This window comes from Tamandua tetradactyla, chromosome 5 (genome assembly GCF_023851605.1).
Source record: "Tamandua tetradactyla isolate mTamTet1 chromosome 5, mTamTet1.pri, whole genome shotgun sequence".
Taxonomy (NCBI): domain Eukaryota; kingdom Metazoa; phylum Chordata; class Mammalia; order Pilosa; family Myrmecophagidae; genus Tamandua; species Tamandua tetradactyla.
Window position 1 is genome coordinate 156370745 of NC_135331.1, and position 27548 is coordinate 156398292.

The 27548-nt window shown below is 33.5% G+C and overlaps 1 protein-coding gene across 8 annotated transcripts in view; it reads right to left on the reverse strand.

The window, feature by feature from the left end:
* FBXL4 (F-box and leucine rich repeat protein 4) overlaps window positions 1–27548 on the reverse strand; it is a 72505-nt gene that overhangs the window by 27779 nt on the left and 17178 nt on the right. For 7 of the 8 annotated variants that reach the window (XR_013176303.1, XR_013176302.1, XM_077162459.1 and 4 more), the window contains exons 5-7: window positions 23408–23753; window positions 16296–16540; window positions 8956–9169 (exon numbers count right to left, since the gene is read on the reverse strand). Coding sequence is in view for 6 of the 8 variants with exons in the window: in XM_077162459.1 (XP_077018574.1) it covers window positions 8956–9169; window positions 16296–16540; window positions 23408–23753 (805 nt within the window). In the remaining 2 variants the exon portion in view is untranslated. The remainder of the gene's footprint in view (window positions 1–8955; window positions 9170–16295; window positions 16541–23407; window positions 23754–27548) is intronic. The other variant, XM_077162457.1, reaches the window with a different exon arrangement.

Here is a 27548-nt window from a genome sequence, read left to right on the forward strand (position 1 = left end):
ATTGGACTACAATGTGAATGCCCACATTCTTGCAGTACATTCCAAACTGGTGCGCCAGCAAGCCGGGTACCTCCTCCACCCATCCGCCGACCGCTTTTCCGAAACCTGAAATACCCTGCATTTTAGATGACAGTTAAAGACAGTCTGCATTAATCAAGTTAGGTAGCCAAAGTGGGTTCTTCCTATTTTAATTTCTTCTCTTTTGTCTTAACTTCTCAGCACTAGCTCTATTACAGTGCGAAGCCATCTCCTTCACTGCCACACAGTTTGGTCTTATAGTCTAAGTGTGTTACTGCAGTGGCCTTATTAAAAAAAAAGGCCATCCTTGCCTCTATTTACCAATGCACAATACTGTATTTCTTAAATCAAATAAGAAAGCAAGTAAGGAGACCAACAACATATCTGCATGTCGGAAAGCAAATTCATGGAACTAAATCAAATCATGTTCTTTTCACGAGCATTTATATAATCTTTTATAGGAAAGTTCAGATACTTCTATCAACAGAAATGGTGGTATGCACTTTTTACTTATATATTCACTTTGTCAGATAAAGTAGCACAAAAAATAAATAAATAAAAGGAGGAGAATGTTGATAACCAACAGAAGTAAAGATCAACTACTTTTGTTGTCCTCTCCTACATGAAGATGAAGGCAGTGGGGTATTTGAAACTGTTGAGACAGCCTAGTAGGCCAAGTAAACAGTTGCTGAACCATACTTATGGATTACTATCATATTAGTTCCCCACAATACCTATAATCAGTTTTTTCACTTCTTCAGATTCTTTCAATTTATGCTCTATCATTCTGAAATGAGGCAATCAAAGCTGGATGCAGGTGTTCCATTTATAACTCCAACTTTTAAAAAAACACTCTTGGTTTTCTTGTTTGCGGCTAAGCAACAGAATGACATTCTTACTCAGCTACCTATTGTGCCCCATTCCCCCCTCGCCAATTTTTCTTTCCAAACAAAAAAAAGGAAAACAAGCTCAAAGTTCTAACAATAATCCAGATTATTTTAATAAACACACATGATTTATCTTAAAGATTTATTATGCAAAGTTATCTTATTCCATCTGTTACAGATACATGATCCTTTAAGGGATAAAAAAGAATTATGCTTTCTATTTATAATGCCCCTTGAGGGGTAAAGGGGCATTATGCTTTCAACATATTTTCAAGTTGTTCAGAAAAAATTATACATGTAGCGGAGAAATCTTAGTGACAATATATGGGAATTCTTTTGCAACTTTTTAGTAAGCCTGAAATTATCTCAAAATAAAAGGGTTTTTAGAATCATTATAAAATCTAATGAGTTAAATTTTCATAGCCCCACCCTCATGTGAAAACCCATCATCATGTATGGCTAAAAAAGTGCTTGTAACCACTGTTTATCATGTATAATAAGAACCTTGTAAATAGAGAAAGACCAAAGGAATTGAAACAAAGTTCTTCTAATCACAGTACCTACCTCTGCAGTAATTACTTCCTCCCCACAGATGGTGGCAACTAAGTACAACTTAGAAACTAAGTATAACTAGGTATTCTTTTGTCTATTCTAATTTCTATCCTATGCTTTAAGTGTTACCTATTAACCCTAAAACGTTCACCAAATCAAGTGAAAAAATATTAGCCTATTTAACAGTAAAGTTCATTAATTATTCTGGAACCACGCCATAACCTGAGCCTACATCTCAGTTCCAGGGGTCATTTCTTCTAAAAAGGTTTCCCAATACAGACCATCCTCCAACCAAGGCCAAACCTGTGCACTGTCAGCATAAAAAATTTGGCCTTATTCTATACCAATCCACAGTATCTCTCTTTTATTGTAGTATCTTGTTATTCACTCTGCATATATTTACTGCTCTGCACCTTACTGAAATTCAACAAATACAGACCATGGACAAAAAAACAATTTATTTATTGACATTTACATTTGGCTGATATAATAAGACATTTGTTATTTCTCTGATGAAACAATTTTTTCATTGCAGTTCTAAATGAAAGAAAAAAACCCATGAAATAAATTAAGAAAATAAATTGCACTATAGTTTATTTTATTATCTTTTGGGGCTAAAAATCCTAATCAAACATAGTCCAAGTTTTTCAAGTTGCAGATCCATCCTTCCATCCTTTTACTTAGTAAATGTGATTATTTTGGAGATACACAAAGTTATCTCATGCTTTCCTACTTTTCTAAAAATGAGAAACTAAATTGATAAAAGGTAGGGCTTGTTATTCATTTCAACACAAATTTACTGAATGCCTGCTATATACCAGACTGTTCTCAGTGTACCAGCTGTAAAGAAGTAAACTGCCAAACACTGTCACTGCCATTACATAATTTAAAATTTAGGAATGAACATTTCTTTTACCAGAAACAAACCATGAGGGTGGAAGATAATTTAGCCTAAATCTCTCAGCTTATGTGGGAAATGAGTCTCCTATTCTGGAAGATTTACAAAAATACTTCATAAAGGTGGGAGCAGTTCTAGAGGACTTAGCTGAGTAAATCTACCCTAAATAATTCCCTTTACATAAACCTATCTAATTTATAAAGTCTGTGTGTGTGTTTACATATGACCTAATTTGGTCCTCTCAACGACTTCTGTGATAGGGTAAGTTCTTTTAATAGATAAATAAACTTTCCAAGCAGTGTAAGAAACTTAACCAAACACACAAGGTTTTTCAGTGGCAATGCCAGAATAAGACTGGGCATTTATGACTTGGGTATATGATGCAGACTAATTAACAAACTATCTTACCAGCTTTTAAACTGCTAAATAATGTATTAGACACTCTAACCATATTGCTAAGCAGTTTTAATCATAGCTAAAGACTACATGCCACTCAACAAGATGCTATGTTGCCTTCGCTCATTGTATGATGCTTATCATAATATTAACCAAAGCAATGGAATTGGGGTGTATGATACAGACTATTAACAAACTAATTGTCTTGTCAATTTTCAAATTACTAAAAATTGTATCAGTGTTAAAGCAATTCTGTTTCTGCCAGATTCATTCTCCTGGGTTCGCTTTCTCAGTATAAGTTTTCCCAAACTTTGGTACTGAAATCGAGGTTTCCAGTATCCTACAAAGTTTTATTCACTGTGCATACAGACTTAAAGAGTTCTTTAAAGTGGCATAAATGCACTAGGGTAACTTTCCAGAAACCTACAGTCCCCTGGGCCAGATAAGTCCTGAAACCTAGAGGTGCCAGCCTCTCCAGAACATCAGCTAGTTTCACTTCCTACCCCATATTATTGACAGCCCCTTCCAACATGAGAAACTTAGAATGGCCATAGCCCAAATACCCCAAAAGAGTAGGAAAGAACGATCAAAGGTATGGTAGAATTATACAGAGAAGATAGGGTTTAACAAATATGATTGCTGAATTACTATATTGATATTTCTTTTAGACTCCAGTATCTTAGAGCAGCTAGAAGTAAAAACCTAAAATTCTAGAATAGTTAAGCCATACCAAACTCTGAAATATGTTCTACAACTAATTGTTACACTGTGCTTTGAAATTTATTGCTTTTTTGTATATAAGCTATTTTTCACAAAAAGGAAAAAAGTTGACTGTGATAAAAAAAAAAATTATTCCTTCTAGCTTTCTCTATTCTGGAGCAGCTAGAAGGAAAAATCTGAGATGATGGTATGGTAGCCCATAACAAACTCTGGGATCTGCCCTGTAACTACTGTTTGAAGAGTTTTTTGAAAACTATTACTTTTTTATTTCTTTGCTCTCTCTATATATGTTGTATTATACAATAAAAAAAGTTAAAGTGGTATAAATGCGCTATGTTTATTAGTGCAAATCATATATATAAGTACATAAAATATAACTACTATATCACAAATTTGAGCTATCTGAAGTTACTATACCATAACAATGAGTAAATATTTTGTACTCCTATTTTTTTTTCTTGTTTTAGAATTTTGTACGGTTTAGATAAGCAGGATAAAGGGGTATTAGATAATCTGCACTCCTTTACAAAAAAGATTCTCCTAGGAAGTTCAAATTTGCATCTTCTTTTTCTTAGAGCACACAGAGACCACTGAAATCAACTGCTGTTCATTCTTTTCAAACCAGACAGAGTCTGTAACATCTGAACGTACTACCAATGATTAGTTGGAAGGTTTAGAGACAGCCCAGGCTCCTAAATCTTACTTGAGCTTGCTCTTTTAAGTGACAAGGGAAGTGTCCTACAGAGTCATATGAATACGAGTGCTATGCCTTCTGCTTATTTAAAAAGAAACAAAAATACCAGTTGATTGGAGTTGTCTTCTCCTTTCTTTCCTTCTAATTACTTACTCCCCAAGTGGAGGTGTGATGCAAATACCAAGAATGAGGAAGTAACACAAGTAAGTAATGTACACGTTGAGGACAGTGAATACACAGAGCTAGGAAATATTAAAAGTAAAAACTGCCTGAGTAAATTTTTCTCACTTTGAATTTTGCCATTCACATCACCAAAATGACATCATTTTTAAGTCAAGTGAAGATCAGTGAAAATCTATAAATTTTTCCACACATTCAATGTCTGAAAAATGTATGGGGTAAATTTATAAGAGGTTTTTATGGTAATTTAAATGATGAATTAATAAAAACAAACTTTAATAGAAAGTAACATAGGGTACAACCTAATTTTTATTTAATGTGTGTGTGTGCGTGTGTATATATATATATATAATGATTTTACACCTATATTTATGTAACTGAGGGAAGCCAGAACTGATGTATGTTAGTATCTATACTTAGATATATGTGTACAGATCTCTATTCCCAAGATACGAAATCTCCTCAATCCTCATAAATCACACTTTTTTGAATATAGCCATGTTCTATCAGTCTCTTGAGGTGACCTGAAGAAAACCTTAAACTACTTGATGATTCTTTAACACTCAGATCATGTTAATATGTAACATTTCAAAAGCATTCTATGGGACATATTTTCACAAACCCTCCCAGAAGTTAGAAACCTAGCAAGTTAATGTAATTTCTTGGTTTTTATTTTTTTATTTTTATTTCTTGGTTTTTAAATTTTTTTCCCCAAAGGCTCATTTAATAATTAAGCATGCTGTATTTCTTCTTACAATTAAACTCAATTAGACAATTTTGGGCTAACACTATCTTCAAACTGGCACCTAGGGACAATAGCTATCTCAATTTTACAAATAAACTGGGGTTTAAGATATTATATGTCTTACCTTATATGACTAAGCTAATCACTGGCAGAGACAGAAGTAGAATCAAAGTATCCTTTCTACCACACCAGGTCAGCTGTTAAACTCTAGCTAGATATTTTACCTCATAATAGGAACATTGCATTAAACAGAAACTATCATACGCATACTTTTAGGCTTCTATAGATAAGGAAAAAAGATGTATGCTAGAAAAAAGTATCTACTCTTTTCTATTGCTAAAAAAAGAAAAAGTCTACAGGCCCCAGTGGTTATAGCTAAATTTTACCTAAAAGATAATCCCTATTTGTTCACATTATTTCATCCTGAAGAAAAAGACGGAAATTTCCCCAATTCATTTTGCTAAGTTGTCATAAACCATACCAAACCTGATCAAGTTGCTTGTAAAGGAAAACTATAGCTCAATTTCGCTTAAGAGACAGATGTAAAAATATTTATAAGTATAAACACATATATAGCACTTAATATGTACCAGGAAGTAGTACAGACACTTTAAATTTAATCCTCAAAACAACAATTTGAAATATGTACTATTATTATTCCCACTTTTATAGAATAGAAAACTGAAACACAGGGGCATTAAGAAACTTCCTCGGAGTAACATAATTGGTTAGTGGTATCCAAAATTCACCTAGCTATGTATTAAGTTAAAACATGTCATGATAAAGTAGAGATTGTCCCAGGAATGCAAGGACTGTTCAACATAAGTCATCATATTAATAAATAAAAGAAAAAAGGGTGAGTGTGTGATAGAGGCTTAAAAACAATAAAATATAATGTACATTTTTGGTAAAACATTCCTAATCAAATAAGCATAAGACTACTTATCAGATAGCACAGCAAGCATCATATAAAAACAGAGCTATCTGTTTAGTTCCCTATCGAAGTCCCAGTGCCTACAACAGTGCCTAGCAATGAATACTCATATTTGTATGAATAGCAAAAACAAAACAAAACATTAAAGATATTCCCACTATATTAGGAACAAGACTAGTATGCCTGCTGTGATTCTGATATTTCACATTATTGATAAAATTCTTAATGAAGTAACATTATAAATATCGGGAAAAAATAGTTTAATATCCAGATTATATAATTTATGATTTTTTAATGAAATTTCAATAAACATAAGTAAAAAAGTAGTAGAATTGTTTTCCTTTGAATTAACATAATCTGTTAAAATTTAATGGAAGATAAAATAGTGACTGAGGCTAAAATACAAGGAATAAATTTAACCAGAAAGATATAATACCTATATGAAAAAAAACAATAACATTTTCTTGGATACAGGACCTATATGAACAGATGGGGACTCAGAGAGCAAAATGAAAAATAATGAATGCATCTGTAATAAAATCCCAACTGTATATTTTTGAGAAAACTGGACACACTGTTGAAAGATAGATCTGGAAGAATAAATATGCAAGGATTTACAAGAAATGTTTAAAAGAGTAAATAGTGATGGAAGGCTTTTCCTACCAGATAGTAGAACATGCTACAAAATTGCCATAATTATAATGATGATGCTATTAATTACTACTATTACTATTACTACTACTACTATTATTATTACTGTGTTCCAGGCACTTTCTAAGCATTTTACATGTTATTTAATCCTTACAATGGCCCTATGAGATCTGTATTTTTACTGTCACCATTTTAGAGAAGAGGAAATTGAGATATTAAAAGGCAAAGTACCTTGACCAAGGTATTACCAAGTGTGCTGGTTTGAAATGATATATGTACCCTAGAAAAGCCATGTTTTAATCCTAATGTCATTTTGTAAAGGCAGTCATTTCTTCTAATCCCTATTCAATGCTGTATGTTTGAAACTGTAATTAGATCATCCCCCTGGAGATGTGATTTAATCAAGAGTGATTGTTTAGCTGGATTAGGTGACGACATGTCTCTACCCATTTGGGTGTGTCTTGATTAGTTTCTGAAGTCCTATAAAAGAGGAAACATTCTGGAGAATAAGAGCAATTCAGAGAGAGAAGAGCAGAATGACAAAGCCATGAGAAGCAGAGTCCACCAGCCAGTGACCTTTGGAGATGAAGAAGGAAAATGTCTCCCAGGGAGCTTCATGGAACAGGAAGCCAGGAGAAGAAACTAGCAGATGACACTGCGTTCACCATGAGCCCTTCCAGATGAGAGAGGAACCCTGACTGTGTTCACCATGTGCCTTTCCAGATGAGAGAGAAACTCTGACTGTGTTCACCATGTGCCTTCTCACTTGAGAGAGAAACCCTGAACTTCATCAGCCTTCTTGAACCAAGGTATCTTTTCCTGGATGCCTTATATTGGACATTTCTAATGACTTGCTTTAACTGGGACATTTTCTCAGCCTTAGAACTGTTTAAATTCCCCTTTTTTAAAAGTCATTCTGTTTCTGGTATACAGCATTCCAGCAGATAGCAAACTAGAACACCAAGATTGGCAAAAGTTCACTAGAGTGAGAAAGTAATTGGTATATAATTTTGGAAAATAATTTGGTCAACTTTATTCATCCATTAACGACTATTTATTGGATGGTCATTCTTTAGTAAGTATTATTCTAGATGCTGGGAACATGGCATTGCAAAAAACATACAAGGCTCCTACCTTTGTGAAATTTACATCCTAGGGTAGGGTGACAGGTAATAAGCAAGAAAACAAATGGGCAAGATCATTTCAGAGAATACTAAGGATATTAAAAAGGAAACAAAACTGGGTGAGATAATAAGAAATGAACTAAAATGGGGACTACTTTTATCAGTGTTCAAGAAACCATCTCTGAAAACAATTTTTAAATTGAATATTGAGAAGACAGTATATTCATCCAGAAGGACAGTCCTAGCAGGCAGAAGAATAAGTGCAAAGCCTTGAGTTAGAACTAAATCAGAATGTTCAAGGAATAAAAAGATCAACATACTTGGAGGAGAGGGAGCAAGTGTATAACAGAAAGTTGGTATTTATTACAGGGACCCCGACACAATTCATCTACTATTACTACTACAAAAAAAGCATAAAGCATACATCCTATGATCTAACAACACAGCTTCTAGGATTCTATCCTACAGCAACAACAACATGTGTATGTACAGCTTTTAAGCCAAAGAATTGTTGCTAGGTAGTTTTTACAAGGAAAATTACTAGGAAAACCTAAATGTTGATTATTTGGGAAATGGTTCAATGGATTATGGTAAAACATATGAAGGTACACAACGCAGCCATCAAAAAGAGTCAGGTACTATATGTACAAACCTGGAAAGATTTGCTAGAGATACTATGCGAAAAAGTAGATCAATATAAATGTATACAGCATGAGTCCATTTTTCCCTAACCAGACTCCCTGAACTATAGAATTATATTGGTAATTTTAATCCTTAAATCTAGTCCTACATAAATTCCACTTTGCTTCTCCCTCTTCAACCAAATGTCTTCTTGCATACTACCTTCCTACCTCTTTCTCTAATCCCTGTCAGGATTTCTGCTCACCTCAGCTTACTGCTTGTTTCTTTACCTGGGAATATAAACAGCATCAAAACAATTTTAAGAGGACAGAAAAAACACTTCCTTATAATTTGAAATAAAAAATACAATATACACCAAATAACTTTGAAATGACTGATTCAGCGCTAATGCTTTTAGAGAATTCATATGGCAAAGAAACGTAGTCTACTTAAAACTGAGAAATAATAAGCAATTATAGGCAACAATTTTTAGTTGGTTATTACACTAGAAAAGATGCAAATGAGTTACTCTTACCTCTACTTTTGTTCGATAGAGAACTAGTCGTTTAAGGCCACATAGTTTGGCAATGTGGTTGAAAGCCTGAGGTGGTAGTTTATCACAGGATGAAAGATTTAAGTCCTGCAGACCTGGACACATCTCAGATATAATCTCCATGCAAGTTTCATTAAGGAAGTGGCTGCAAGATAATTCAAGGCGTACTAATTCAGATCCACAAACCTTCAGGAACCTGTAAAAATAATGTTCTGTGTGAATTTTATAAAATTAAAAGATATTTTTACAAGAAATTTGGGATTATATCAGTTCTAAGCAGACACTCTTAGAAGACTGGATTTCCATTAGGGAAAATGTAAAATTTGTTTTGTGTACATTCTCATTCATTGCACAGTGAAATATGCATGGTTAGGCTAAAATAAATAAACTGACCAGAAAAACTAAGTGGATTTACATAATTTAAAAGGTCAACAAACGCTAAATGGAAAATTAAGAAAGCAGAGGGTATGTTTTTCCTACTTATCTGCAACTCCCATCTGAGCTGGTAAAGCCAAAAAGCAAAACTACAGAATTTGAAACTTTTGGAAGATATTTCCCCCCTTAACAGTATCTATCCAGAACTGGATGAGAATGAGAGCCTTTCCTCACACAAATTACAGCTTTAAATTAAATGACCCCAAAACAAATCCAACCACCCTCAACTCAGAAAACTTCTGTGCTACACTGTTGTGATCTATTCCTTATAACTGTTACTATTTAACAGCTTGGACTGTTGATATTGAAATTATTCTAAGATATTCAATTACAGCTCCTATAAAATACAGAAATAATCCAAGGTTGAGCACACAAAAATCTTTATCAGAGTAGGGACCACGATATTTATTTGTGTTACACTACAAATGGGATTAAAAGCATGCCTGTCTATATTCACCTGAAAAGCAATCTAAGAGTAAATGGGAGTCTGAGACTATCTGAGTACATGAAACTTGACTGACTGAGCAGACTGAACTCTTAGGCACTGCATTGATTATTCCTGTTCAGTTCTCCTGACATTTTCTTCCCAACCAGTGCCACATCAGTAACATATTATTAGTTTATGCCACATCTTTTTCTTAAATGATTTAATGGGTTTAAAATCCACATACAAGATGAAATTGATTAAATCAGATCCTTTATATAAACAAAGGAAGTAACATCAGACTAGAAGTCAAAAGATGTATTTTTACCCCTGTTCTATTACTTTCTAGCATGTGACCTTTGAAAAGGCATTTACCCAAGTCTCAGCATTTCCTCAGCTATAAAGGTAGACTTCAAGTATATAACAGCACTTACCATACTTCCTCATGGTTTTGAACATCGAGTAAGACGTGAAAGCACTATGTAAAGGTTAAAGCATTCCACAAACATTAAAATAAAAGTTAAATCTTACACAACTCACATTCGCACAACAAATTTCAGTTGCTACCTATTGCATTAAAAAAAATTTTTTTTTTTACATGGGCAGGCACCGGTACCTATTGCATTTTAAATACTGCAAATAACCTGTAGCCCACACAGCTCATTTATACAACACCCATTCATTCTTAACCCACTACAATCTGTATTCTGCTCTCCTTAAATTCACCATTTCCTTTTAAATGCCAACTGAATGGCCACTCTTTTCAGTGCTTCTACTACTTGACTTGGTTGTGGCATTTCAAACAATTGCCCCCCACCCCACTCTTTCTCCTGGCTCTCTTTCTACCTGTTTCACTATGTATCCTTTGCCAGAAAGGAAATTAGCAAAATTGGAGTCCACATCAAGCAAATTCACTCACTTGCTCATTCATTCATTCATTCAGCAAATATTTACTGAGCTACTACGATCTGGATACTACTCTGGGCACTGGAGAGATAGCTGTAGGAAAACAGACAAAATCCCTGCTCTCATGGAGCTTACTTACATTCTGGTAGAACAATAGAGTATAAACAAATAAATGAATAAAATAAATAGTACGTTAAGGCATAAAAACTGCCAAGGAGAAAGAAAAGCAGTGAAGTTAAGTGTCAAGAGTGGTTAGTAAGGTCAGAAATGTATCACTGAGAAGATAAAATGTGAAGTGAGGGGTCAGTGAAGCAGGTATCTAGAGGTATCTACAGGCAAAGGAAAGGGCAAGCACAAGGGTCCTGGGGCAGGGTAACATGTAGAGTGAGGATTAATAAGAAGGCAAAAGTAGGAGGCCCAAAGTGGGGGAAAGATGAGAAGATCAGAGAGGTGGGGGGAGGGGGGCAAATTCATTTAGTGTGTGCAACTCTAAAAGACCTTGACTTTTCTTTGGAGGATATAGTTGGTTCAATCACCAGAGGGATTTATGTTTAACAGGATCACGTTGGTTTCTGTGTGGAGAATAAACTGAAGAACAGGGGTGAAAATGGGATCCATTAGGATGTCAATGCAATAATTAGGGAAAAGAAGATAGAGCACTGGATCCAGAAGAGTATGAGCGGATGTGGAGATAAGTAGATTCTGGGTCTATGTCTAAGATAGGCAAGCGTATACAAAATGATGATATACCTTCCATAAAATGAACTCAACTCTGGCATCATCTATTCTACAAGCATCATTTTTTTCTTAAACATATTTTTCTTACCTGATTAAGTAAGCTGTCTTAAATCCTTTGGCAATTAAAACCAAAAGACTGTCTTGGTGTATCCAGTACTTAGCACAATATCAGACATATAATAAACATTTGATGAGAGTTTGTTGAATGAGCCTTTCAATTACCAAAATTTACGTGAATTTAATTTTCCTCTATTCTTAGATTAAATTCCAGTGACAGGTTATCACTTCTCCAAGAGGCTTAACTATTCCCAAGAATTATGACAAAATTCACATTTTTACCTTAATTTGAGTATACACAGAAGTTTTAAGTTGGGAAGTTCTTCGTTACTTATTAAGTAGTAATCTCGAAATGGACACAGGTTTCAGAGAATTAAAAGACCAATCTATTTTGGTTTGCTAATTCTAAAATTAATTGAATATTAGAAAAGTTAAATAAGCGTATCACCTCTCTCAGAATTAAAAATCTCTACGCATCTTCTCTCTTTAGGGCCTTTATTATATGGCAAAACGTTCTGTTCTACATTTCTTTTTTGCATTTGATTTTAAAATGCCTTGCTTGACATTCTTTTTCTCTTTTGATCTCTTTATTGAACTTTCCCCTGCCAGAGAATTTATGGAGTGATACCAAGTCAATCACCAGAAAGTCAACTGTTAATAGACAGTAGAAAACTTCCCATGTTGATGCAATGAATGTTAGAATTTGAAAGCATAATAAAGACAACGATCATGTCTATATTACTTTTCTGACTCCCCCTCTCAGGATTCCTATACTGAATAATTCTACTTTGAAGAAATTATTTGGTCATATTCCCATATTTTCTCTCCCTAAACTTATAGCATTTATACTACCTACCTTCAAAATATTTCCATCCCAAGACAGTAGAAGTAGCAGCAGACTCAATTAGTTGGACTCAAGTGTTGTTTCTTTCTTTAATGCTTTCACGTAAGTTTTTATAAAATACATATGTTTTTGTCTTGGTCAGCTATTTATTCATCTCAATTGTGATACTGGTCACTTGGATGGAGAACCACAGCCTCTTTATTTCCCACGGCCTATACATTCCATGTTGTGAATTCTCATAAAGTAGTTCTTGATATTGAGGTTATTATGAAAAGACCTAAGTTCAGATAACAATTCCAAACTAGGTCTCTTGCTATGAGAAAAGAAGTCTCAGGAGAGAGAAATATATTGCTTATCTATATAAGGTGAATTAATTTGTTCAGCATAATATAAGTACATAAGAAGTAATTTACTAAATGGTAACCTGCATCCTAAAATAATTAACATCACATGAATAATCTGAGTTTACTTATCACAAAATAAAAGGCAATAATCCTCACAACCTGCCTGAAGTATGAATGTAATGGAAATAAGTGGGTATATAGATTTATGGCTTCTGGTTCCTAATCCTATGTTCTGTTAGCTGACTCTCAATGAGTTCTGTAGAACAGTATATTTAAGATCATTTTAATCCAGATAATTTAGGATGTTATTTAATACATCTAATTCAAAATAAAGCCATTAAAAACAAACACTTGCACTACCCAGTGGTGGTAGAATAAAGGGAGAAAGTGAAAGAAAGTCATAAAATTATCTCTAATGACAATCTAAGAGAGACAGTAGACACAACTATATAAAATAGAGGCATATAAAACATAGGCATTTGTTTCTTCAACATTGGATAAACAAATATATAAAAGGGCAATAAGTTATTTATGCCATAAGCTCTGGGTCTAAACACCTAATAAAGTTCTTGTATCTAGAAGGCATCCAAGAATGTTTCCTGAAGGAATGAATATATCCTACTTAGGACAAATAAAGGAGTTAGAGATAAAAACCCAGACATAACTAAGGCAGAGAGCAAGTGGATTAGTTTGGGCAATTATCTGAAGAAAAATGGTAGGGGAAAAATATACCTAAGGCTTTTTGAATATCAAAATGATGTGATTAAGCCTCAAAGCACAAACAGGCAGGGAGGAAAAAGAATATCCAAGACTTTAGGGAACTGTATTAGAAATGAAAGGTGGAATTATAATAAATGTGATTTTAATGACTAATGATATGCATGAGCAGTACTTGGAGTTGCAAATCACAAATCTGCAGATAGCATAGGATTTTAAAAACTGATTAAAAGTTTTAAGTTCTCATTATTCCAATTTAACCTATTTCCCTGTTACTGTGACTAATACAAATTCCTAAAAATTTATTTAAAATCCAGTTAACCAGTTATAACTTGTGAGGATAAGGTTTCTCAGCCACAAAAATAAACTTTATCAAACTTTTTCCCAAAGACTTGTTCTCTCTAGTTTTAAAAATGAACTTTTTTCTTTTAAGTATTATAAATAAGTCTTCTTCACAGTAATGAGCATAAATAGGCCAAACTTCTTCATGGAATATTCATTAATAATCAAGCCATGAATATTTATTGTTTATTCTGGGGATGCTGCCTACAAGCCAAAATGACTATCAATTCAGCAGTCAAGTCAAGGAGGCCAACAGTGATCAGCAGGCAAAACTCCATTCTCTACCCTCCCAAAGAAAGATACTCTCCCCCTGTTATTTAAACTTTTTCCTCTCTTAATGTGAATACTGACTATGTTTAAAAGAATGCTATTAAGACTTATGGTTTTACTGTCTGAAATACTACAGTAAAATATGGAGAACATAAATTTATATAAGCACTTTTGTGATTATTCAAACAGCCCCACAGCAACTAAGCTGGGTTAATTGAAAATGAAAGAGAAATTGCTGGTGAGAAAGTAGATTGAAGTTCTAACCTTATAAAGGAAGATCTTTATCCATTATCAGTCTAAAATTTAAAAAATAGCATCACTAAACTTTCTTCTCACAACTGATGTTTCTTCTCATGTACCAGAACAGACTACATAATAGAAGTTTAAGAAATGGATTTAATATTACCTTTACATTTTACCAGAATCATATGCAGCACTTAAATGACTATATTCATTAACTGCCATCCTGTTAGTTTATTTATGTAAATACATAAAGGATATGTCTACATAGTTATCTTTATATCTTTATCTTCTGTGTAGCCTGAAGGCAGAACTACATCATCTGTCTCATATATCTATTTACATGGCCAACAATACCCAGGGTATTTCACACAAAAGGTGAAAACACTTAATAAACTCCTAATAGTAGAAAACATTGGGCAAAAAAGGGACTAGGGTAATTAAAATACGCTAAAGAGCCTTACAATCTAAAATAATGTTTATTGACACAAATTGTTCTAACTGCTCTCATATTCAGTTAGTCTTGGTTTATGATTGACACTATATGCTCCAAATACCTACAGCTGTCATTAACTTCAGTTCTTCCTGGTCTTCTTAGCAGGGAAGAAAAGCTGCAGATGAAGGGTTTGTGTTTGGGGTAGGGGACAACAGAAAGAACTAAGCTGTGTTCAACTGGACAGGTATCAAATGCTTAACAGTTTTTAAAATGTGCAGTCTGTAGAAATTCACCAAAATCACACTGCCAAAAGAAATACCCTTCCTACTACAGATAACCCTTCTGAAGCAAATTTATATAATCAAAAACAATTTTGTATAAATAACACATTATAAGATCTTTAGACCCTCTAACATCTTTAGACCCTCTAACTCACAATATCATCTTCTTTAAGAACCCTTTATCCTGAGCCTATTTCTCACATAAAAGGAACCCACAGCATCCAAGGTTTCAACATGTGCTTGAAGCCATTATTGTTTGTTTTTTTACTTTGAGGCATAAACTATTAGTATTAACATTCTGAACACACTGTTGCTATTTCAAACATTATTACTTTACCCAAATCTAATGATATCAACTATTTTTTTCTGGAACTGTATCTTTATTTTTATCATCTAATTCAAGAGGAAGCAAGATTCAATATACAAATTTCTAACTCATAAACCACTGTCCAAGAATGTATTCAGTGGGGATGTGTGTAAGGAGAGCTTTTGTTCATACAGGATTAAAGATTATTCATTAATTGAAAACAACAGGTAATTTCACCAAAATTTCTAATCCCTCATTCTATAACTTAATGAAAATTAGGGGGTTATATTGTACTGTACAATGAGAACAACCATCATCAAGGTTAAGAGAAAAACACCTGTTTGTATCATAAGAAAAATTATTACAGCATTACTAAATGAATATGCACTTGTGCAAGCTTTGAAATGTTTAACAGGTGACATTTAATAGTAAGGAAACCAAAGACTTAAATAGAAAGGAGCAAAAACACCTGGGCAGGTCTGCAAGTGTGGTCGCCTATTTAGCATGCAATTGCATTTCCAACATAATTAGTTTAAATGAGCTTCTAAATTTGGGTTATGTATTGCACATGTAATTAAGATTTAATTAAAAATGTTCTATAATAAATTGTTTTCCATTTCTGACAAATCACATTAGAGAGGTAGATTCTGATTAGGAAATAGTTTTTAAAATGTGTTAATCATCTGTGCTGAAACTATAAGGAAGAAAAGGAGATCTGTTGAAAGTTACTTGGGATTTTTAAAATATCCGGTAAAGGGAATGTTTCTTTTCATATTATTATGAAGTTCAGTTGATGAGGATGGTAAAACTCATTCACTGTTATAAGTGCAGCATTCTGAACATGATGATACCCAAATTGTCTTTTCTTTTTTATTTCTGTAAAGCACATGGTATATAATTGCAAACTTTTATTATGAAAATTACTACACAGTAACAGCCTACTGGTGAAATAACTTCAACAAGGCTTATAACTTAACGAACCTGCTAAATCCTGGAACAGAGATGAAGCCCCTATTGCCAGTCCAAGATAAATTAAGCCACTGAACCAGAGTACAGCGAGCCTGTAGAAATTCCAAAGAAGTGTCGTTTAGTTTTGCCCAGTATGGTTGCAAATTGAGGTGGATGTATTGTAGAGGATCACAACAATGCTGGTTCAGTAGTTTGCAAGTCTGTGCTAATCTACACAGGTCTGGTAACGTAAGATGATTCAGAATCAGTTGAATGAGCTATATAAAACAAAGAAACCAAGATTATCAAGATGGATAGATACTAAGCATACAAGATGGTCTAATACAGAACAACAGTATTATACATACTTATAACAATAATTCACATAGTAAATAAATCAACACTCAACAGAACTGTCCAAATGGGAAGAAACCATAAGTATAACAGACTATATTTCATCACAAAATTGTTCAAAGTATACTCAGTTCAAGTTGACTACTTATTTTCTTAGACTGCAACTTTGGGAGATAAGCTATTGAATAATGCAATATTTTATAGACTCTACATTTACTGATATCTCCTACACACAAAACATCAGTGATAGAGGAAAAAAAGAGAGTCCTTACAGAATGCTTACAATTCAGTAGGGATTGGTAATGACAATGATATTTTCAACAGCTCTGATAGAGAGAAGCAGCACAGAATGGTACTGGAGCCCCACGCAAGACACAGATGTAATCAAAAATGAAAGTGCAGTGCGAGAAGGCTCAGCTTTTAAAGGGTAAGTGGTAAACTAGGTGAAAGGTGAGACTGGTTCTTAAGGATTGGGTTAATTAAATTTTAATCTTTAATTAAAATAGTCTCCTTGAAATAGTCTAAGATTTCTTTTTCATAATGAGCAAAAAGTTGGAAACTACTAAACTAGTTTTCAAAGAACTATTGAACTAAGAAACAAAAAGGAAAAGATCAAATATTTGCTAAATATGTGTTAAACATAAAAAAAAAAAGAAAGAAACATATTTAGATGAGAAAAGAAGTTGAGTTATTTACTTAATGCAACTTACTTATCTAGCTACACTTGTTTTATAAATATGTCCTTTAACCTAAGGATGCTTCTTTGATTTATTTGACCATCTAAGCTTCGTATTAATTACAGGTCAGAATGCTACTGTTTTAGGTCAAAATATTACAGAACACAGAGTGATAACAATATGACCTTTAAAATAAATTTAAATAAATAAATAAATTTAAAGAGTCTTTATAAAATGTGGCTATCAGATGGCTAATAAGTATCTAGAATATAATAAAGTTTGGGTGCTTTCACTTTATATTTAACTCTTGAAGTAGGCTTTTAAATAATGTTAGGGTGTGTGTGTGTGGAGGGGTACAAGTGTGTGTACACTTTACAAATAGGGAAATATATGAAAGGAAATTTAAAATTAGTCCATAATCTCATTATCCAGATAACCCCGTTGACATGTAAAATATCATACAGACAAAAAAGCAATACAGGTAAAAAACTAGAAAACTCAAACATGAAAGAAGTTACAAAATGAGAAATTTCTCCCTCTCTACCCTCAATTCTGCCAATCCCTCATCCCAGACATAATCAGTCTTAACACTATTTCTGATTCCTTCTAGACAAATACATATGAAATTCCATTCTTGAACTTACACTAAAAGAATGACAATATACACTCTTTGGCACCTTGCTTTTCTCATTTCATGATATTTCTTATAGACCATTCTAATCTGCACAAAGGGATTCACCTATCTCCATTTTACACATATATGACATACTTTATTCAGCAGATTTCTCATTGATGCATTTCTTGCTTTTTTACCTACTGCAAATCACACTGTGATACCACTGTACATAGTACATGTTTGTATGTATGTTCATACATATGTATGTATATCTTAGCAAACTTTTGCAAATATATCCTTACAGTAAATTCCATGCATTTAAGAGTTGATGTAAGTACAAATTTGCCCTTCAGAATGTTCACACACATTTATACATGGAAAAATATTCATTCCCCTATATCCTAGACAGCACTGGCATTAAACCTTTAAATTTTGTTATTCTGAAAGTTAAAAAAAAAAAGGTTATTGTGCTGTCATTTTTACCTGCCATTCTTTTTCCTTTTTCTTTTCCTTTTTCTTTTTAACTACAGAAATAAGCCTTTTGCTAAGTGAGTTGCAAGTATGCTTCTCCCTTTCCTGTTGGTTTGTTTCTAGACTCGGTTTTGTTTATCTATCCATTATTCCTCCAATACAGACGGCACTCTAGGTCAAAAATATATTCTGTTCTAAATTTTTAAAAGTTTATGTGTTGGAATATATTGGATTGTTTGGTTGCAAATGAGAATCTATTTTCACTGTCAACCACAGGTATAAATACTGTAGCTTCATAATATGATTTTAAATCTTCAGGACTAGTACCCCCTCCATTACTCTTATTTTCCAGAATTTTTCTGGATATTTTCAAAAAAATTTAGATGAACTTTTCAAGTTAAAAAAAAAACAACCTGCTGACATTACCAGCCTTAAAGATTACTTTAAGGAAAATTTGGTACTTTACTGTAGCTTCTTATTCAAGGGCATGATATAATTTATCATTTAATGATTCTTATATTCCTAAAGCTACTGATTTTTGTATATTAATTCTGTAACCCACCAATTTACTGTTCCTAATAGTTATTAACCTATTTTCCTGAGTGTTCTAATAAATAATCATATTATCTGCAAATGATTATGAGTTTGCATTCTCCTTTCCAAAAATTGTATCTTTTATTTCTTTCTGATGTCTAACAGCATTGGCTACTACTTCCAGAACAATATTAAGTAAAACTGTTGTCTTGTTCCTGGGTTTAATTCAATTGTTTTACAGCTAGCGCTATCCACAGAAATAAAATGTGTCACAAACGTAAGCTACAGTTGGAATTTAAAATTTTAGTAACTACATTTATAAAGTTTTAAAAAGTGAAATTGTAATATCTTATTAATACAATCTATTCACAAATTATTTTCAACATAATCAATGTAAAAATTATAAGATAACACATTATTTTTTGTTCTAAAGCTCAAAAATCTTGTATATATTTTACACTTACAGAACATCCTACACTTATAGAACATCATGTGCTTCATGTGTTCATTAGCTACCATACTGGACAATGTGGTTGGTTCTAATATTTGATAATTAAATATGATGTTAGCTTTTGGTTTATGATACTTGGTAGTAGACAATGAGTAGATATGTTAATAGTGTATTAATTTGTCACAAATAAATAAACATTTGGATATCTACCTCGTTGTCTTTTATCAACCCATTTTGCACATCTGCTGAGATGATCAAAAATTTTTTCTTCCTCAGCCAAGTTCTATATTGTATATAAATAGATTCCCTAATATGAAAACACTCTTGAATTCCCAGGATAATTCCTGAATTATCCTGTTACATTATTCTTGTAAAATAATTCTATTTGCTGTTACTTTATTTAAGATATTTGCATAAATATTCATAAGTGAAACTGGTCTGTAGTTTTCTTTTGTGTGCTATCTTAATCAGTGTTGTGCTGGCTTCATAAAAAATTTGAAAACCTTCCTTTTTCTTTATGCTATGAGAGAGCTTAAATAATACAGGAATTATTTGTTCCTTAAATGTGTGAAAGAACCTATGAACCATCTGGCTTGGCAACAACAGGACCTTAAATATTTGTAGAATGAATTAAAAATCTGTTGTTTTAACAATATTAAAAGTTATTTCAGTAGAATTTTTTTTTTTTTTAAGGAAAGACAGAGAGAAGGAAGGAAGGATAGAAGGAAGGAAGGAAGGAAGGAAGGGAAACATCTTTAAACATTTTCTTGTTTTTTATTGTATTCTGTTTCTCCGTTTTTGTTACATGGGCTGGGGCCGGGAATCGAACCGAGGTCCTCCGGCATAGCAGGCAAGCACTTTGCCCGCTGAGCCACCGCGGCCCGCCTCAGTAGAATTTTTAAGCAGTGCTAAGAGGCACTAAAAGTTAAATGTATTTCTGTATCAGAGGATAAATAATTCACTTTTCCAGATGATTTGTAATTTAAATGTTCCCAAGCAACTTCTGGCATGGTTCCAAATAAAAGTCACCATATTAAAAGATGTATATGGCATGAAAACATTCTAGGATACTTAATATTTCATTTTAAGCAAATATCAAAATAGAAAAAGAATAATGAAAAATCACTGGGACCTTGCCATTGATAGATGAAAAGTATTTTTAGATTTTGGTTAAACAAAAGGTAACAGGTTTCAAGCCTACAAGACAATATCTATTAATCATTACTCACTAGCATCTAGTATCTGTGAAAAAAATGCTTTTTTTTTATGAGGGGTATCACAGCATAAATTATCATTTGATACTATAACGACTATAGGATGTGATCTGCTAGGAAGGACTTCCAAAACAGTTGATCCATCTGCCTTCAAAACCATTCTATTTATAATACAAGTACTTTCAAACTGGGAAAACACTATCACTTGACATATGTACATGTCTTTTTTTCTCTTTTAGATAATTTGGGTTACTTTTCAAGTTACTTGTTTATTTTTTTAGTTTCTCTTTTTACTCATTGTATGATCATATGTTTTATACCATTAACTCTTTACATGGTACTCTTCATTCATGGAGGCTAATTAATGTCTCTCTAGGACTAGTGATTCTATCTCCTGGTTTCTTATAGAATTTTGTTGTATTGATTAAACACCTTGCATGTATTTCAAGCTCTCCCTCTCTACAGCTGCCTTTCCTTCGGCCTTTAAACATGCTTTTTACAATGTGCATCACAAACAGAAACCTTCCTAGTCTGCTGTATTCCTCCACCACTCGCTTGTCTCTTTCCCTTTAAAAAGTAAATGAGAGCAGACCATACCTCTAATAATTTCATACTCTCTCTTATTTTGATGTGCTCTTTTTCTTTAATGTGATACAAAGGAATAGAGTGTTAGCCAGAATGGTATTCATCACTGGAGGACAATCTTATCCACATTAAAGCCCATAATTGGAGTACGTTAATAGAAGTATTTTTCTGCCTTCATTCAGACAGTAAAAACCTTTTGTCTCTGCTTCCTCTCCGCCCCCCTTGATGCCTTCATCAAATAAAGTCGAGTTTTCTCACCCCCCACCTGATGGTCATGGTACCACTGAACTGATAATGGTAAAGGGTCATCAAAGATCAATGACCAAATCTAGTGGACACTTCTAACAGCTCTCTGCAGCAGTGTTGCTGACAACAACCTTTCTATGTTTTTCTGTACCTCTTCAATTTCCTACTGCTTTGCTTTTAGGAGTTTCCCATCTTGGTTCCCAAGTGCCTTCCTCAAGAATCTCTCTGAGATTCTTATATATCAGTGTTCCCAGAATTCTGGTTTTGGACCTTTATTCTCTCTTTACAGAGTTTCTTTTTCACTGGTCAATTTCATTTACCATAGTCCTCCCCTCCTCCTATTTTGAGTAGATTTACTCAAAATGTAATCTTAGAATTTCCTCCTGAGTTTTAAACTCAAAGAGCAAATGTCTTTTGTACTCAACAAGACAAGTTTGCTTTGATAAATCACAGGCTCCTCAAACTCAACGGGTCCTTCCCAACCTCAACCTAACTCCTATTTTATGATTACTGGCATGTTCATCTACCACTTTTTCCAAGGAAACAAAAAATCTTTATAATGTTCTGCTTCATCTCTACATTTCCTAGTTCATCCTGATTTTCACCTTCTCCTTCTCTGAATGTTCCTCCTATATCATCTCCTCCCCAAACTTTCCAATTTCTAGTGCTTCATCCTTTTTTACTTAAATTGTTGAAGTAGCTCTCTAACTGATGTCCTTGCTTCCCACCCTAAACTCTAGGCAGTCTAGTCTCTACCACCAGAGTAGTCTAATTCAGAAATTTCGTTTTGCTATTCTTCTTTTAAAAATAAAATAGAATAAAAATAAAATAAAACCTTCTATGTCTACCCCAATGTCTACAGAAAAGGTTCACCCTCCTTTAATACTATGATCAAAGGAAATAAAATTCACATGAAGCCAAATACCCGTGTAATTATTCTAGTCATGGGCCAAAGCATTTGCAAAAATGCCTGCATATTATGGTTATTCCTAGAATATTAGCTATCATTATACATTTTTCTCTCAAAAAGATCATATGAAGAACACAAGAGAATATAAGAAAGTGAGTGGGAATTGTAGCTAAGTATAACGTTGAATCTGCTCTAATTTTTTAACAAAAGTAAATTATCAAAAAGTCTAAATTATTCATGACTCCCCCAAACTGATTTTGTCTTATAGGGGAGGAACACAGCACCCTGAGAATGACTTACTGAAGGGATAAAATGCAAACCTCTTGGTAAAATTCTCCGAGCTCTCCAGGACACAGCTGAGTAGGCTGTGCACTGTCAATGCTAGGGCATCCCAAGCACTGTTATCTACGTGGCTGGTATGCTGTGGGGTTATGCACTGAAGCAGCCCAAGCCTTCATCTAATTTCATCTCTTGCAGCTTCCCTTATTCAATCCTATGTATCAGCCACACTGAAATGCCAGAGTTCCCAAACAAGTCACACAATTCCACTTCTCACCGTTACACATTCTCTTCCCTCTGACTGAAGTTCCCTCAGTTATTCACCAAATATTCATTTGAATGCTATGTGCCAAGCCTTTTTTCATGTTTGGATATTTTTCAATAAACTGTCTAAAAGATATTCACAGAAAACAAGACTTCATACTAAACACACAAGAAAAGTATTTCTAGGTCAAGACATTGTTATCTATTTCACCAAAAATAACAGAGAGCTATACATATATAAATTATTTTGAAGTAGTTAGAAAAACTATAGACTATTAAATGTAATAGCAATTCCTTCACAATCTCATTAATACTCTTGATTTTATTACTAAATCATCTTTAACATAAATGATATAAAGTTAGTCACACATTGACCATATTTACATATTAATGAATTTAGTTATCTCAAAATCAAAATATGTAATATCAAATAATGTGCACCTTACTAATGCTTCCATTCCTCTAATATCTAACAAAATGATCATGAAATAACTTGAAACTTCTATGTTATATCCAATATTGCTACTAAATATTTCCAGCTTACCTCATAAGGTAGTTTATCAAAATATCCATTATTTGGCCCTTCTCTGAGAGTAGCATTGCTAAACTTTTTGTTAAGATTATCCATTACACAATCACTGTTTTCTTCATAGTCATCTTCTTCTAGATCATTCATATCAATAAGTGAAGTCTTGAGAGAAAGCAGTGGCTTGTCCTTCATACCGTGTAGCACAACTGCATCTAATTCAGTGTAATAATCCAGAAGAGAACTATTTACTTCCAGTCGTATAAGATTTGTGGGAAAATTTATCTGCTTAATACAAGGTTTAAACTGGCGAGCCTGGGAAGCATTCACCTTCGTAGGTCTCTCTGACCAAAGAATCTCCCATCTGCCAAAGAAAGAAACTTCCCTATAATAAAGTTTAGAATGAGATCTACTGTTACCTTAAAGTTATGACCCCATGCCCAATACATTACAATGTAAAGGAAAGGTATTAAATAAGGTACCTGGAGACAAAACACAAGCATTGTTTCCAAAACATGAAAAAAAAAAACTAAACTAAATGTCATAGGCCTTATAAATCATGTTATTTTTGCATATCCCTAAAAGTCATTTTTTTTGCAGATTTCATTTCGGTCGGTTTTAAAAGTGGAACAGGTAGCTAAAGGTACCTGAAGAACAATATTCAGTTTTACGAGTAAGTAACTCTGAAATAAGATAAAGCTCTCCTGTGTGTATCCTAAATCTACTGGGGAAACTAAACTGATCATGATGTCTCACAAAGGTCCTCTTTCCCAACCTTTCCTTTCAAAATTTTCATGTTATCTTGATTCTCCCTTTCTTTTATCTTGTCATTAAGTTTTTTCAAGTTTTCCATCAAATTGTCTCTTACTAACACCCTTCTTCTGATTTCCTTTATGCTCACCTTTTAGTCACCTTCATAGACCTAGTACCTAGCCAGTGTCTAACACATAATAGGTGAGTGATATTTTCTACTATTCCTCCCAACGAATACACTACTTTCCAGCCAGACTAATCATTACCTTCCATACAATAAATTATTTCTGCTTTTGTGTCTTTGCTCATGTTGTCTTTACCAAATGAAATGTTCTACCTATTACCTGCCTATCTATTCCTCGAGGCTTAACTCACGTTCCATCTCTTCATGTAAGTCTTCTCTTAAAACTTATTTTCTCAAATTATTTAGCAACTCTTCATAGCAGTGTATCATTAGGTAAATAGTCTCACATATACATATAAATGTATGTCATAAATAACTATACATATAAATGTATTAGGATATAATGTTTCATAATATATCAGAGAGAGATGGAAAAGCAGATAAAAACATGTCAAATATCTTTCCTCTATTTCTAATTATTTACTTTGGCTAGCAAAATTTTCTTAACAGAAATTTTAAGTCAAAGAATAAAAATTTTTTTGTCTTGCTATACACACTACAAACTGCTTTCAAAAAAGATTATGCCACCAGTAGCCATGTTTATTTAAGATAATTGTTTAATGATATAACTTTTGCAAAGTAACTGTGTGATTGTGAAAAAAAATATTGCAGGGTGTTGAAAATATATGGTAATTCATATTTTAAAACTTTAACTTATATGTGAGACTAAAGCAAAAAATGTTTATTTGGTACAAAATTAAAAAAAAAAATCAAACTGAGTTACAACTTCACACCCACTAGGAATGCTAAAATTAAAATGGTCAGATAGTAAGTATTAAAAAAAATCTCTAATTTTATAGCAAGCCATATCTCCTTATGATTTAATTCATAATTCATTGGTTACTATTGATTATTAGTAACACAACATGTTTTCATATACTCACAAATCATATGAGGTTTTATCCCCCCAATAAATTGCTGGTTCATTTTCCTGGCCCACTGACCTACTGAGACCTGAGCAAAAACTGATTAACCATTGCAAGGAATATAGGAAACTGAAACAGACAAAACAGTGAAACTCAGTAGAGAAATCTGAGCCAAAACTAAGAATATGGAAGATTTGCTGTAAGACGATGTCAGGTATTAATGCTATCTGGAAATAATTTTTGCTTCTGACTTCTACATAGCAAGAGCATTAAGTTATATACACATTAGAAATTGTAAATATGATAGTACATTTAAAGTACAGTAATATCAGGATATCAGTTTTTAGAAATATTTAAAAATATGTCTAAATATTAAAAACTTCAAAGCAAACATTTATTTTTATTTTTTGTTGATAACCTAAAAAAGTAACAAAGAAAAATGATAAACAGAGAAAGTTATTTAATAGGTCTATGGTAGTTTGAGTTACCATAAACTATGAGACCAATACAAATTGATTTCTGGTATCTGCATTAAAGTGAATTTTTGCTTAAAATTACCTAACAGAACTAGAACATATTTCAAAGAAAGAGAAAAGTGTCTCTTTTGCCCAAGAAAAGAATATGCTAATTTCTTTGTCTTATAGAAAAAAAAAAAGCCAGAATCTTAAAAAGCTAGTTAAAACAGGTAAGCACAATCATACACGTGTACATGTGCATGTACGAACACACACACACTTCTGGGAAATACTCCAAATCTTCGATCCTCCAGATCCAGAGCAGGCTTGATGTGATTAAGCTCATTTAAATCATGGCCTACATAGTCTGTACAATTTATGTATTTACTGTTTACTCTCACACCTTGTACTTGGCCAAATCTGACAAAACTTTAATGTCCTGTTTAAGTATCTTAAATGTGGAATATCACATGTGCAAAATTCATCTTGGAATTCCTTTCAGGCTGAGCTCCAGTCGGCAGCTGCAGCACTCAGTTCTGGGGTGGTAACCAACAGTACTCTCTGCTAGCCCATTTCTCCTTTTGTTGCTCTATGCCCTCCCAGTGCTTCTAATGTACTGAATGCCCATTATGTGGCCAGCACTGGAAACAAATAAAACACTCTCTCTGCTGCAGCTGCTGCCCTCTTGTGTGCATACACCACTGGGAAACTCTCTCCAGGGCTCCCAGGAAGCTGCAGGTAGGCAAGAGAGAGGTTTCATTCACAGAAACCAGAGAGAGCAAGTATTCTGACTTGTATTCAGAATACTTGTATTTTGCACTTGGATGCAAAAAGCTTTCCTATAATTAAAATTTCCCTTGGTTAGTAACCCTATCTAACTAGTACAACAAAAGTTGTTGACTCTGTGCCATATGAAAGCAAGGACACCTCGCAACTGCTTCCCTTCTTGCCTCCCTTCAGTCACTTCTCAACACTGCAGCCAAAGTGATCTTTATTAGAATGCAAATCAAATAATGTCACTCATCTGCTCAAGAATCTCCAATGCTTCCCACTCATTCAATGTAAAAGTCAAGTCTTTATAAAGGCCAAGAGAGCCTTAACCCTTCTTCCTCCTTCTCGAATTACTTGTCTATTATTTTATACCCCCTCTCTCCATCTGTCAGCACCAAACACACCAGCCTTCTTATTGTTCCCTGAACATGCAATGTACTCCATTAAAGGCCCTTTAGCTTTGAGTTCTCTGTGCCTATAGCCAGATAATAAGTGTTAAAAAAAATCTCTCATTTTATAGCAAGCCGTATCTCTATTTATGTCTACCGCCAGGCGGAGAGAACTGGCTTGCTCCCACTAAACTTCATATTTTTCTCAAATATCATTTTCTCAGTAAGTTCTTCCCTGACCACCCTATTTAAAACGGTAACTCCCTTCCCATGCTTTATTTTCACCATAGTATCTGTCACTTACTGATATATCACATAATTTATTTACTTCATTTATATCTTTTCACACTAGAATAAGCTCATAAGGGCTTTGTTCATTGTTCACTGATGTATTCCAACACCTAGAAAAGGATTTAGCATATAGTAGACACTCAACTATTTAATGAATAAGTGAACTAATAAAGTGATGTAAACATCTCTAAAGCCTGGTAAGAAAATCAATAAGTAATAGAAAAATGGGCAAAGGAAATCTAAGTGTTCTTAAACATATGAAAAAATGTCCAACCTCACAGATAATGGAAGAAATTTAACTTAAAAGTCAAGATGAGGTATCATTTTTTCACCTAACAAACTGACAAAACTGTTGAAACTTATTAACACACTCTTTTGGCAAAACAGGCATGTACTATATTACTGGTGGGAATATAAATAGGTACAGCCCCTCTGGAAGGCAAAGTTGGA